A 14,095-nucleotide genomic window follows, 5' to 3' on the forward strand; every position below is an offset into this window, starting at 1 on the left:
GTCTTTGCAAACTTCCATTCAATCTCTATCATTTTGCATATGGGAGGTGAAACACAGAAGCCCCCAAAAGTTTAGTAACCTCCTTGAGATGTCTACTATTTATGAAACTTCATGAGTCTTCTGATTCAGAAAGCAAGCGCTATTTCAAGATAAGATATTATAACCATTTTTCTTGTCAAGATTCTTGTGGTGTTTTTAGATATCGCTAAAGTCCTTCAGGAAAATCATTTCTTGGATGCACGGCTTATAGCTGACTTAAATGCAGATTCCACCTGCCCTCCGCATGTGGGCTTGCACACAAAGGCACACTGAAATTCATAAGAGGGAGTAAGTGGAAATCCTTCCCCTTGGCTTCCCGGTGCCCACAGCCCCCACAGAAAGAGAACACCAAGCCGACAGAGAGGCCCACAGAGAGCAGGCCGCTGAGTGATGGGGCCAGCAGGAACTCCTTCCAAACGCGCAGTACTGTGCACGGTGGTGAGTCAATGGGAAAGTGAGTTGATCACCCACTTCCACGTTCAAGACTTCACCTTCCCATTAGATAAGGACAGCCCTTAGGGAATAAAAGAATTGCTAAAAAAGAAATATTCTCCACCTCTCTGCTAAGGAGATGTTCTCCACCTCTGTGAAGGTCCTGCCTTTCCAACACAGGTATAGGCACACTTTCAAGCAATACACAATTACTATGTGTCAATAATGACTAAGCAAAAGGGTGTGAATAAATGTACAGATAAGGGCACAAGGATAATATGTGTAGTAGCTAACGTGATCTATCAGATGACAGCTTTCTGTTCCAGAGACCAAGGAAAGGGTTAGAATCCAGCCTTATCGTTATCAGCTGTCTTCTCCTACCTTAACACTCCCTCTTGTGCCAAAAACCAAGGCAGTAGGTCTTGCTTTGTTTTTTTCTAAAGCTCTAGATTAATGTTCAGAAACCATGCAGATATGACTATGGCTGTCTGAGGCTGACACCAATATGACCCAAGTGCTAAAGACTAGTGAAGGGTGAGAGGCAGCTCTGGAAGGTCCCAGGTCTGCATGGCCACTGTTGTAATACCCAATCTTTCTGCACTTCAAAACTGAAATAACATAAAATTCTGGCATTTAATTCACCATCTCGGCAGCCCGCAGAGCCCCACTACTGGTTCTCTCCCCTGTGGACACAAGTATAGGATGGAGCAGGGGGAGGGGGCAGCCACGGGTACCAGAAAGCCAGTGTGTGCAATTTACTTGCAGTGTCTTCTCAGGCCATTGTCTGACTCTGTCACGGCTTCAGCTTCCTCAGCTGCAAAATGAAGCTAACAGGAGATGCCGTGCAGAGCACCTGGCTCATGGCAGGTGCTCGAGAGGCACCAGAGTACTAGTGGATGGCGTGCAGCGCTGGGGGAGGAGGATGTTCTCTTGTCCTTTCACCGGCAACCTCCTGGAAATGTTCCTTCTTGACTCGGTCTGACTTCTCCACTGCCCTTGCTGCCACTTTCTGTTCCATGACTCCAAGCACTTCTCAAGGCTCAGTTGGTCCTCTGCCCTCAGGGGACACCATCCCTTTCCCTCTGAACAAGCCTGGATGACATCTCACCACCTCTGACCTCTTCCACAACACACTCCTTTATCTTGAATCTAAGCACTAGACACACCTGGCACCCTGCCCTTTTGCTATCAGCATCTCCAGGGACAAACTCACTACTGAAATGATTTTTAGTGCAGTGACCAAAAAAAAATAAAAAAAGGAAAGAAAATTAAACTACTTAGGAATCTACCTTTCGAGTAATATGAAATTATTTTCCTTTCGTAATAATATGTGAAACTTGACCTATAAATGAAAGTTATAAAAAGGGGTGCCCATCTAGTGGCAAAGGCTGGCTGAGCAGACTCAGATCTCAGCATTCAGCTGTGCTCTGCAAGGTGCAGAAGGCGCCCCTTACTCAGTCTTTGACCTATTCAGATGATCACGACCACAGACAACATGGGGCTTATGTGTAGCATACATTCCTTGCCACACTAAGTTCTCAGATACACCAGGTTCCTTCTTTTGCACAGGATATACATTTTAAAACACCACAGTGCCCTACTCAAGACCAACTGGTTTTTGTTTTTTGCTTTTAAAGATACAGGTATCTTTTAAGAACAAATACAACGGGGAAAAAGCAGCAATAGCAATTCTGAGCCTGGGCATCTGTTTACAACTCAATTAGGTCTGAGTGGGAGGGAGCGGACAGTCCTCAAGAGTGCCTGTGTCTGTGAATCCCTTCCACTAGGAAGGATCTGACAGACAAGGATAATTAGCCAGTAACAGGTTACTCCAAAATAGCCAGAACAATTAATAAAGCTACAACTCAATTACTGGCAGTTTTTTGAAGACAACAGTTTAGGGTGAGTTATTGATGTTTTTATCAGAAAATTTCCCTAACATTGACAAACTTACAAATTTGCAGGACAATAAAAGTTAGGACACACTTTCGTGTCCAGTTGCATCGAAGGCCTTTATCTTATTTTACTTCACTGGTTATGGCTGCAGAAGTTTAGATTAGATATTAGGAAGAACTTCCTGAGGCCACCCTGTAAATATGGAACTGCACGTGAGACAGCAGAAAAGTAGACAGTTATCTTTATTAGACGTCTGAGGGGCAGCTCGACTGGATGAGCTTTCCACACGCCCTCCAACCCTGTGAGTCCAGAAGTCTGTGCACAACAGACCGTGCTCCTTTAAAATACATCTTGTCATCTCTCTTGGGGGCTCTACCGTCAGAGAAGTGGTTGCGCTGAAATCCGTGTTACATATTTACCTTATGGATCTTGTTTGTAAATTTCTCTGTCTCCTCTTGATGCAGTCTGGTCGCCTGTGCAAGCTGACCCTGGAGCTCCTCTATCCATACACTCTGCTCAGGTAAAACAGGGGGGCCCCTGAGCTGATCGGTGGGATAAAGGAAGGGGTTTAGTGGAAGCAAGAACTCTGCCTGAGGTGAAGACACAGGACAGACATCTGCACAAGCCAGGGACACACACGGAGCGACACAGCCCGTGCGGGCGCTGCAGCAGTGGAGTGACTCCACGGCGACCCCGGAGATCCTCGTGCTTGCTCTGCGTTATCTGGGACGGACAGCTCACCCGCCCTTCCTCTCTTACCTAGCGGATGGGTGGTGAGTGGTGCCTATCACCTGAACTCCCACCACCACAGGAGGCACAAACCAGGCTGAAGAAGGGAGCCAGGGTACAAGAGAGGTGTCTTGGCTACCACAGCAACTTCTAGACAGCTTTTTAAAGTGCTGGGCCTGACCCTTAAGACTGAGTCAAGCATGACATCACACACCGTCGGCCTTAGGTTCACCGCCCAAGTTCACACATGTCCTTGTAAATTTCACAGTTAACTTGCTCACACACTTTCTTATTAGATCTTTCCCTGTTCAGCCAAGTGCCTCTCCCGCTGTCCTACCCCGAATGCTCAGCGCGACTGGGGTGCGGCTCCTTCGATTACTAGAAACGTTGGTTCAGGCCTCTTAATTGCACACATTGCCTAGGAGGAACTGCACATCTGCCTGTTACACTGTGGGTTACAAATAGGTACAGGAATCTGTTCATATTCTTTTCATTGGTAAAGTCTATCTTTTATGCCTTTTTGGTCCAAATGACAATGACAGAGAAGTCAGAGCTACCACTTTTGAAATAAAATGTTTTTTTAGAGATGGAAACACTAAAAATCTCAGGCATTGTTAAAATGGAAGCATGACATTTTCCCCACTGTTTACACTACTTGCAGGGAGGGGATTTATAAAGTGGGGAATTAGCGTAGACTGTTGCCATAAAAATAGGTGTCATTTTACTAGCTCGTTCTGATTACCTTTAACTAATCTGTTATTTTTCACTAAGGATACTGTTTACTCTTCCTAATCGGATGTTACCTGGGTTGTCATGAATGAAAATCATGCCCAAGAATAGAAATGCAGAAAATAAAAGGGCAAATCACTTCCCTCAGCACAGGGTATGACTAAGAGAGAGTTTACAGAAAGAAGGATGGAGACAGAAAATCAGAGACACTGCGGAGTCGCCAACTTTGGGGTGAAATTTTCAAAGCTAGAAATTTAAGCTTATCCTACTTTCAAGAAACTCAAGAACTACTGAGAACACTAATGCTCCTTTGATTTGCTAGTTTTAAAGATTATCATAGTTTTTTTATATCTACCAGGCAGAGTTTTGAGTTCTCTTTGAAGAGAGGTGTTTCTCTACACATTAAATTTACTCTAATGACTAATTCCTCACTTCTAAAAGTATTATTTTATTGGGTTTTTTTAATATGTATGGTCTTTTAAAATAACTTAATCTTTCCCGTTTGCCTGCCTTTCATAGTTTTGAACACACTTATTTTGTAGTTTCTATCTGATCATTGTAGAATCTGAATCTCAGAGCTGGAGCCCGATGCTGGCCATCAGCTGACTCTCGTTCCAGGTGTGTGTCTGTGGCTTGTGCTTGCAGTTTTGCATTGTGAGGTCACCTTCAATGGGGAGTGAGCTGGATCTTGTGCGTGGCCTGGCTTTGTGTCTGCAGAAGCCAGCAACAGAACATAAGCTTTCCTTTCCTTGGGGATTCCTGGGCCACCGGGCAACAACAGCTCAAAGCCTGATCCTGGTGAGGCCAGCTGTCCGTACCGCTACTCGGGGAGACGTCATGCTGGTGGACAAGCTTCCCTGTTGCCTCCCTCTCCCAGGAGGCAGATTCTCTCCAGTTCCGTCTCCCAAAATGTGCGGCCCTTTGGGGGTCCTGCTTTACTTCTTTCCCTGCCCCTTTTGGGCCTAAGGCCCTGTCTCCTGTCCCTATGGAGCTATTAAGACCTAAGGCTCTGAGATACCAATTCTGGAAACCACCCCCCTAACCCATCTACCTAGAGACAACAGATACTGCTCTGGTTTCCAATTCTGAAATCAATCCCAACCCTTGAAGATTTCCCTAACTTTCCTGGGAATTCAGCTATATGTTTAAAGGACATTTTATATTTTGTGCAGCCTTTTATTCAACAAATATTTATTGGGCACCTACAGTGCTAGGTATTACAATGGGGATAGAGCAGCAAACAAAGCTGCCAGACCCCTGCCCTGGGGGCACCCCTTCTGGCAGTTCCCACGTTTTGTCACATTGCCCAGGCCACTCCACTGCCGGCTCCACTCTTCAGTTACAAGTGACTCTCTAACTTTAAACTAAAAATCCTCCACATTTTAACACATCTGGTAGCGGCCCAAAGCTCCACATTAGATGTTAAATCAGGCATCCTAATCAAGCTTATCTTTTAAGAAAAGCAAAGACCTACTAATTTAGTTTCTATATATTACACTAAACGATTTAGTTTGGTTTTAGTCTTAATAAATAATGTATATAAACGGTTTTTATTTTAAACAAATATATGAGCCTCGTACTTCAGCGTCATTTGATTAAAACTGTGTTCCTCCATTTGAGCCACATCTTTGAAGGGTCACAGAAAAGGCCCCCGCAGTCCTGCGAGGCCGCTCCTCTGGGCCATCTGACTGACTGCAGCGGCTTCGGATCATCTGTCGAGACTGGTGGACAACAGAAACCGTGAGATCCTCCTCATCTATTAGATGTCCTACTTTCTTTTATTGTCCATTTTTGCTAATGGAATATTAAAACTCCTACGAACAACCACCTGCTCCTGGTCGGGATGCCGTCGCTCCAATGTTACAAGAAACAAAATACACACACGCTGTGACCGGAGCTCCAGTCCATTATTATTCTGCCACACAACCACACACGATCACACACATTTGGAGAAAGTTTCCACGTAACACACAGATTTCCTCTAGAAAAAAATACTCCCCATCATCACCAAATCCCCAAAGGTTTGATTCTAAAAACCACCCTTTGCCCATCTACCTAAGATTCTGATTATACACCCAACAAATTCATCTTGGCCTCTCTATGAAGGCAGTTTATTTAAACAAATACCATCCTCACCTGATGGCGAGGTTGTGGCGACTCATGGTCCTGACATCACAACCAGCCGCCCTGTCTTAGTGTTCTGAACCCCACGGCCCATGCTTCCCCCACATGGCTGCATCCCACTCCAATTCACACTGCTCACCTCCTGGACGACTTCAGAAAAAGTGGCTTATAAACTACTTTCCACCCTTCAGAAGATAACTTCACTATCTCAAGAAATAAGAAAAGGAATGCGCTTTATCATAGCCACTCTGACATCTAGCAATGCCACTTACATGTCAGGGCTCTATTCTACCTCCATCGACATGACTGCGTTTTCTGGCGAGTTCCATTTTGTTCCAGCCAGTTTTGCTACTGCTTCAAAAGTAGAATATGAGGTCAACACATGTGTACACATACTTGGCACGAAAACCCACGTCATTTCATCGTGGCTGGCATTTCACAGCTGAGGCATAAGTGATGGCAAATGCTTCGTGGGCTTCACTGATTAAAGGATAAGAGGAGCTGGGGCAGAGAGCTCTTTGAGATTTCTGACCCAGAAACTCAATCCTCCAGGCACCGGCTTGGTTTCATTTATATCTGAAATCTGACCAGTGCCCGTGCTTGGCTACTTCTCATTGAGAACTATTTTTAAGGCACCCTGTACATTCCAAGCCGCATATCCTATATCCTGCTCTGTCTTACCACATGGGAATCTCAGCAGGTTTGTCAGGAGCCAAAGGGAGCAAAGTCAGGGAGGAATCCGGCATGTAGTGATAGAATCTTGCTAACATCTACTGAGATGAAGGGGCAACATGAATATTTGTCCTTCTGAAGCCTGGTTGTTTTTTTCTGAGCAATTAATTTTTGTGTGGTTGCATTAATAGGTGACTTCAGCTCTCTCTGCCTGTGACTGGGCATGGATATACCATTCCCTTCTTAAGCTCAGTGTATGGACCTCCAAGTGGCAGGCCCCTACGACACAGATTTATCTCCTGAAATGCTAGTGTAAGAACGCAATTTCCCTTTTGCTCCTTCTTGTTAGTACTTCTGCTACTGGTACTACGAGTACTAATCTAACCTGGCCAAAATACCCAAATCTTCCAAAATAAGACTTATCTTCTTTCCCTTTTCCCCAAATATGACAATGTCTAAAGCGAAAATCATAGAAGGCCTTTAACAAACGACCTTGAGAAACTGATCCCTTTTTACAACCTCAGCTTAAATTCAGAGTCATTTCTCCTCTTAAGCCACTGATCCCAGGTGTGCGATCAGCCTCTGGCCCGAGTAAGGAAGGGCAAAGGGCTGCAGGCAATTCGCACGCATACAGTAGGAGCCGGCCAGCAGCACGCACGGCAGTTATTCCAGGGCAACGTGAGGGGGTGTCAAGAGGACTGCTGGCGGTCCATGGGCTTCAGTCTCAGCCTCGTTCTGGGTGACAGTGTCACCTTCCACTGGCTCCAACATTCAAAGCATGTCACCCACACAGTTCGCCCATCCCTCAAGGACCGTGGCGCTCCACAGGGTCTGAGCCTCGCGGAGGCTTCGGCAGGGCTGTTTCCCTGGCCGGCCGCCTCGCTGACCCCAGGAGCTTTGTGTACTGTTTCCACGACAGCCTCACAGGAAAGCAGCTGCCGCGATGTAGTGGGGGGGCGGTTTTCACTGAAGGCCTGTCGAGAGCTCTGCCCCCTAGACTGTCCACTGTACAATCCTTCAACCCAATGCAGTACTCAAAGCCCAAACTAAGCAGTCTGCCAGGGTGACATCCACCCCAGGGACAGAGCAGCTTCCCCAGACCCAGACTCTACAAGGAACTACACTGCTCTCCTGGAATAAAAGGAAAGCCTACGGAACTATCAACGTGGTCCCAGAACACATTTCATAACGTGCTTGCACACACAATTGAGTTTTCTCTTCGGTGTGAAATGCCTTAATAAATAGAAAAGTCAGAACAAAGGATGTTTAACTCCTAATTCATACCATTTCCCCTCCAGGAAACGATGCTCCTCAGACCCTGCACCTCTCACTGTGAGTGTTTTTTTTTTCCTAAAGATTTTATTTTTTTCCTTTTTCTCCCCAAAGCCCCCCAGTACATAGTTACATATTCTTCGTTGTGGGTCCATCTAGTTGTGGCATGTGGGATGCTGCCTCAGCGTGGTTTGATGAGCAGTGCCATGTCCACACCCAGGATTTGAACCAACGAAACACTGGGCCACCTGCAGCAGAGGACGCAAACTCAACCACTCAGCCATGGGGCCAGCCCCTCACTGTGAGTATTTTTGACTTATTAAAATATATAAAATTTAAGGAAACCAGACAGATGTTTAAAAGAAGAAACACCCAGGGCAAGAGAGCTGGCCATACAATTAGTCCCCTGAATGATCGTGCTTAGAAACATCCCCAAGGAGACGGAGCTCTTTTGGGGTGTCTGGGCCCAGTGCGGGTCAGTAGTGACCAGTCCCGGCTGCTGCAGGGCAGCGCTCCTCGTTGGGGGCTGGGGAGAGCACTGACCCAGGCCTGGGGAGCCTGCTCCAGGCCCAGTCCCACCACCATCACCCAGGGGCTCACTGGCAGGTCACTCGCTCTCCGGCCCCACTCTGCTCTTCGCAGAATGAGGGAGTCACTCTGAAGACCTGACATCCCCTTCTGAGCTACACCATCTGGTCACCCAGACCACCACATGGCGCCAGCTAGCTCTGCTGACCTACCTCTGAAATAAGGAGGGTTATTTCCCCACAACATTCGGCTTTATTCAACGAAGTCTTTTTCTCTCTCGAAAATCACTGCTGGTTTCTGAAGCACTGCACGCACGCGGCAGGCGGGAAGAAGGCACTTCCAGACCCCAGCGTGAACCAACCACTGTTAGAGTTTAACTAAGCGAGGTCGTGTGGGACGTGCTTGGAATGACGGCGCGTATGGGAAGGGAGCTGCAGCTCTCTCCAAAGGGTCGACCAAGGAGAAGAGGATGGCCACATCCAGCCACAGTTGTGCTTCTGGCACAGGACCAGGACGCAGCCAGGGGAGAGGGGAGAGGGCCACAGTGGGCAGGGAACTGGTCCCAGGCCCTACTTCTCACTGCCAGTTTTGGTGTCAGCACTCGGTTTGAAGGACGGGACACAGACTGGCCTGTCTGGGACTTACACATGCTATCATTTGACCTACTCTGGGTAGTCTTTGTTTCTTTTTACTGTATATTTATAGTAAGAAAATCACGTAGCAAAAAAAAAAGAAAAAGAAAATTGGTGCCATGACCAGGGGAGCTGTGACATCCCTCCCCACTTGGCATCTTCAAGGGCAGTATGTACTTCCCTCTATTACCAACCATACTCGACATTTACAAAGCACTTAGCACTTTTTAGGGTACTTTCTCAGTCAAGAGCTCACTGGCTCTGAAAATCATCCACATATAACCATATGAGGTGGCAGGGCAGTATTTTTACTCACATCTTACAGATGAAAAAACAGAGGCCCAGAGACTTGCCTGAGAAACTGAGCTAGTCTTGGACACAGCTGGACTAGAGCCCAGGGGCCCTGACACCTGCGCCAGCATTGATTCCAGCCCTGCTAGCAAGAGCTGTGTGCAGCAGTAATTGAAGGCTGGGAAGCATGTCCTCCTGAGGCTTCCATCTTGGTTTCCATCCTGGAGATGGATCATTCAATTCATCTACAATGTCCAAACTGTGATTTTTCTACTGCCCGAGTAACCTGCACTCTCAGAAGAAAGCCTGTGTGGGCCATGGGCTCATCAAAGGGGCTTTCTGGGACAGCTCCAGAATTATAAGACACACTGACCACTAAGTCTGAGGGGAAAATGGGGTTTTATTTGCTTCTGGTATAAAACCTAGGAATGTCTTAATTGCATTCTGGAATGAGAAAAACACTAAAGTTGATATACTGTAATACTTGTCTAACTCCATGTCCAATGACAGTGTTCAGAAAACAAACATAAAAGAAACATTATAAATGCTTATCCCGGGCAGTGTAAGCTTCTAACTGGGAGGGCCCCACGTGCCCTGTTGCTCCGTGGACCACCACAGCAGCCCCCCAGACAGCACACTGGGCTTCTGCTTGCTTTCTTGGAGCTCAGCACTGAGGTGCGTCTGGCCCTTAGCATGCAGAATGTCTGCTGTCACACCTCTGTGTGGTCCGCAGTTACCTCCCTCTGGGGCTTGGACCTGGATGCCACCTTCTTGGGCGAGGCTGGCCTCCACCCAGGTAATCCAAGGATGGTGGGACCACAAAGGATGTTTCTAAAAACTGTTTTTGTTTTTATTTAAGCTTTTGGAAGAAGTTTTCATGTTACTGTGTGCCCAAGCAACAAGAGGAGAGATGTGACATGCTCTTTACAGGATAAGGGGAAAGCCCCAGGCTGGAGATCTTTGATCTCATGCCTGGGTAAGACAGCAGCCCTGTGCACTTGCCTCTGACAGCAGGACCGGCGGCCTACCCAAGGCATTAGCTGCAAGCTGAGCCAGAAGGCTCAAGCGGCTCTGCCCTGTGTGCCTCTGGGTGCTTTATTTTCTAGTCAGATGCCTGACTATTTTGCTGAGCGAGCCTCTGTTTGCTTCCAGGTGTGAGAGTCCCCCTTCTTCCTCACCCCTGCCCTTTGGGAGCCACTAGGATGCCTGGAGCTGAGCAGTAACAGCCCCACTGGGACGGGGGAATTAGGATTCTTCACCCAGACCTTTCCTAATGTAGAGTGCATTGATGCAGCCCTGTAACAACCTGCCTTGACCGGCAGTATCACAGCCAGAGACTCACTCCTCTGGGATGCCTGTCTTTCTGTCCTGGCTGGAATTACTTGCATGGGAGAGCTTTCGCTGACAGGACTGCTGACAACGTTTCACAGGATGGCGTACCGGTGCGGCTGGGAGCTTTGCTGATGTGGGGTTACTAAGGCGATAGAGATGCTGAGGAGCCCCCAGCTCAGGAATGCACTCCCTGATTCTGTCCCCCAGCTGGAGCACTGCCACCAGAACTGGGGGCCGGGCCGGGCCACGGGAGACCTGAGGAAGGACAGTTTCCTCTAGACCAGCAAACACAGCGCTTGGTTTTCCTCCCTGCTGCCCTTACTGTTTGACAAGGAGCCACATAATGCTCACAAATCAGTCTCACGTGCCTTGCTCCACGTCCCGCATTCACGCCCCTGGAGAAACTGGTGTACGGACAGAAGGAAGCCTGTCTGACTGGAGTGTCAGCAGCTCGCATGCACTCGCCCTGCGTGGAGCCTCAGCTCCCAGCTGCATGCGATGGATTTTGATTCCAGTTAAGTCCCACTTGGTTCCACATCACCCTACCATGTTCCCTCAGGGCTGGGACCCAGGCAGGAAACATCACACAGCCAGCCACACAACAAAAGGAGGGGCGGGAGGGAGAGAGGGGGTTTGGCCAGTGGGACCAGCCAGCGTGCTGACCTCTGGACTGAAGCAGCTCTGGCCTCCCAGCCGGCAGCTCCCCACATCCCCGTCGGCTCGGCGGTGCAGCTCCCGGGCGGCCCGGAGGCGCAGGTGCTCCGGCTCGTCCCCTCGCTCCAGCCCGAGCTGCCACTCCATCTGATCTCTCAGTTTGGACTGTTAGGTGCATGGGAAGGATTTTTTTTTTTAATTTTAAATAAAAAACAAAGGACAAGAGGGTGGGGAGGGTGTGGAGAGGGGGGATAAAGAAAACAAAAAGGGGTAAGGTGGGTGACTGAAAAACTACCAGATGAAGAACAGCATGAGTAGAAAAACCAACTTAAACACAGTGGCGTAAGGGAGTGAAGAGAACAGAACCAAAATGAGGAGCAAAACGATGGGCTGAAAGATCTGAAAAGCAAGAAGAGAAAGGGGGAGAGTGCAGAACACTGGTCACGAGGCGCATGCAATGGGGATGCGTGAACCAAAGACGCAACCGCGGGCACGCTACCCACGAAGGATACGGAAGCAAGGCTCCTCCTTCCTCGCTTGTGGTCGAGCAGCAAAAGCCATAATCCAGGGTGGCCGCCGGGTCATGCACCCCAGGGCGACGCAGAGGAAAGCAGTCCTTGCTTCGAACGCTACTCCTCTCTGCCCTCACCCCGGCTCGTGGGGGCGGGCAGCGGGGCAAGCCGGCAGCGTGATTTTCCATCAAAACCATCCTTCTCTCAGAACCGTGCTCCTCGCTCCCATCCTGGCTCATCTTCCAATGGGAGTGGGTGGGCCTGGCTGCCTAGGGCCTTTCAGAACTGCACTGTGTCCCTTTGGCAATAAACCCAAGTAGGGCTGCACACACTCCTGAGCGAGTCTGCTAATTATCCTGACTTTGAAATGAGTTTGTACTTTGTTTTAAACTCCTCTTTGCTTCTTCATCAGGAAAGCTGGTCGTTTGAGACATCAAAAAAGGAGAAAGGATGGACTGCGTCCATCCCTATCGCTTCCATTGGGATTAGCCTTGTGTCATGAGGGAGGGCCTCTAAGCCAGGAGCAGCAGTGCAGTTAAAAAAAGAGGAAAAAGGAAAAAGAAGCAAGGAAATAAAAGAGAACTAAAAAAACAATAACCAAAAGGAACCCAACCAATAGAAAGAATTTGGTTGACACTTGAGGCTTTAGTACAATGCAGGTTTGAAATCATAACCAAGCAGCCGTGAGCAGAATGAGCTGGAGTGCAGCAATGCCAGCCAGAAGGAAGAGGAGTAAAACGGAGCAGGGAGGCGGAGCCCGGAGCCCCCTTACCTGCAAGTCTGGGACCAGCTCCTTCCCCAGGGTCCCGATGGGGGAGTCCCGGGATACAGAGGTCACGGTGGAGAGGAAGCTGGAAGATTCCGTGAGGTGGGGCAAGGGGGACAGGCCTTCCAGGCGCTCCCTCAGCCCGTCCCCAATGCGGTTCACCTGCTCCAGGAAGGCCTGGAGCTCCTTCCTGAAAGCCTTCATCCTCGAGTTGATGGTGCCCAGCAGCTGGGGCTCATTCTTGCCCCTCTCTCCCTGGTCCCCTTCCCCCTGGAGGCCCTGCAGCCCCGCGTCGGCTGCGAAGCCTTCGGTGTCGCTGATGAGGCGCTCCATGGTCCGCTCCAGCCGCTCGGCCTCGTGTCGTATGCTCCCCAGGCACTCGGAGTCCTCCCGGGCCCGCAGGAGCTCTGCCACGCAAGGCTCGCTCGCCTCCGAGGGCTTCCCACTGCCGAAGCCCGACGTCTTCTCGAACATCTCCTCCGAATCACTCTCACCACCAATAGGGCCTTCTCGCCTGGGCTGGGGTGGGCGGCCCTCCTCCCCATCGCTCTCCTTCTTGCCCGCGTCGCTATCGGCGTCACTGTCCCGGGGGCTCGGGGCCTGCAGGCCCAGGTGGGCGGCCAGATCATAGCGCTGGACGTTGGACAGCAGCACCCGGTTCTCATACTGCAGCTTCAGCACCTTCCCGCTCAGCTCGTTGATCTGCAGGCGGGCGGACTTCAGCTCCTCCTGCAGCGGGACCCCACTGCCCGCGCCCTTCTCCGCCAGCCACCCAGGCTCCGGCCGCAGCTCAAACTTGAACTTGCTCAGCTCGTGGGTCAGCTGCCGGTTGTGGTCCTCGATCTCAGATATGGACCTCCGGAGCAGCTCTGCTTCCTCCTCCACAAACTGCAGGTGTCGGCGGAGCTCCGTGGAGGACTCCAGGGAGTCACCGAAGGGTGAGGTAGGAATGCTTGGGATGTGGTCCCGGCCAGGCCCCTCTCGCTCATACTGGCCCCGCAGGTCTTCCATCTCCGCTTTGAGGCCTCGGTTCTCAACCTCCAGCTCCACAATCTTTCGGCCCAAGATGTTGGCTTCTTCCTCCACCAGCTTCAGCCGCAGCTTCAGCTCGGCCTCCCTGGTGCTGGGCGGCCCGCCGGCCTCCCCTGTGGGGAGAGGGCTGTCCACGTCGCCATAGAGGGCCTTGTACTTCTGTAGCTCCTGTTCCAGCTCGTCCTTCTCCTTCCCCAGCTTGGCCATCTTTTTGCGCATCAGGGATCCTTCCTCTTTGGCAAACTGAAGCTGGCACTTCAAATCGGCACTGTCATCCTGCCAGGAAAGAACAGCCCGAGAAAGGGTTATTTGAAAATACCAAATGTTCCTGTTTTTGATTTCCCTCGCACCTCGCCCCCAACACACACGCAAACACAAAACATCAATCTCTGTCAGTGCGTCGAGTTACACATGGAAGGGGCCAAGACCAAGCCGAGGGGAGCCCAGGGCCTCCA

The 14,095-nt window shown here is 49.8% G+C and overlaps 1 protein-coding gene across 16 annotated transcripts in view; it reads right to left on the minus strand.

Annotated features, from left to right (window-relative positions):
* The window catches only part of MTCL1 (microtubule crosslinking factor 1), a 142,247-nt gene that overhangs the window by 34,205 nt on the left and 93,947 nt on the right, over positions 1-14,095 (minus strand). For 9 of the 16 annotated variants that reach the window (XM_070629493.1, XM_070629488.1, XM_070629491.1 and 6 more), the window contains 2 exons: positions 12,615-13,916; positions 11,340-11,495 (listed from right to left, as the gene is read on the minus strand). In XM_070629493.1, coding sequence (XP_070485594.1) covers positions 11,340-11,495; positions 12,615-13,916 — 1,458 coding nt within the window. Of the gene's footprint in view, positions 1-2,786; positions 2,910-11,339; positions 11,496-12,614; positions 13,917-14,095 lie in introns of all 16 variants that reach the window. The other 7 variants (XM_070629484.1, XM_070629483.1, XM_070629487.1 and 4 more) reach the window with 1 other exon arrangement.

Source organism: Equus przewalskii, chromosome 7 (genome assembly GCF_037783145.1).
Source record: "Equus przewalskii isolate Varuska chromosome 7, EquPr2, whole genome shotgun sequence".
NCBI lineage: Eukaryota > Metazoa > Chordata > Mammalia > Perissodactyla > Equidae > Equus > Equus przewalskii.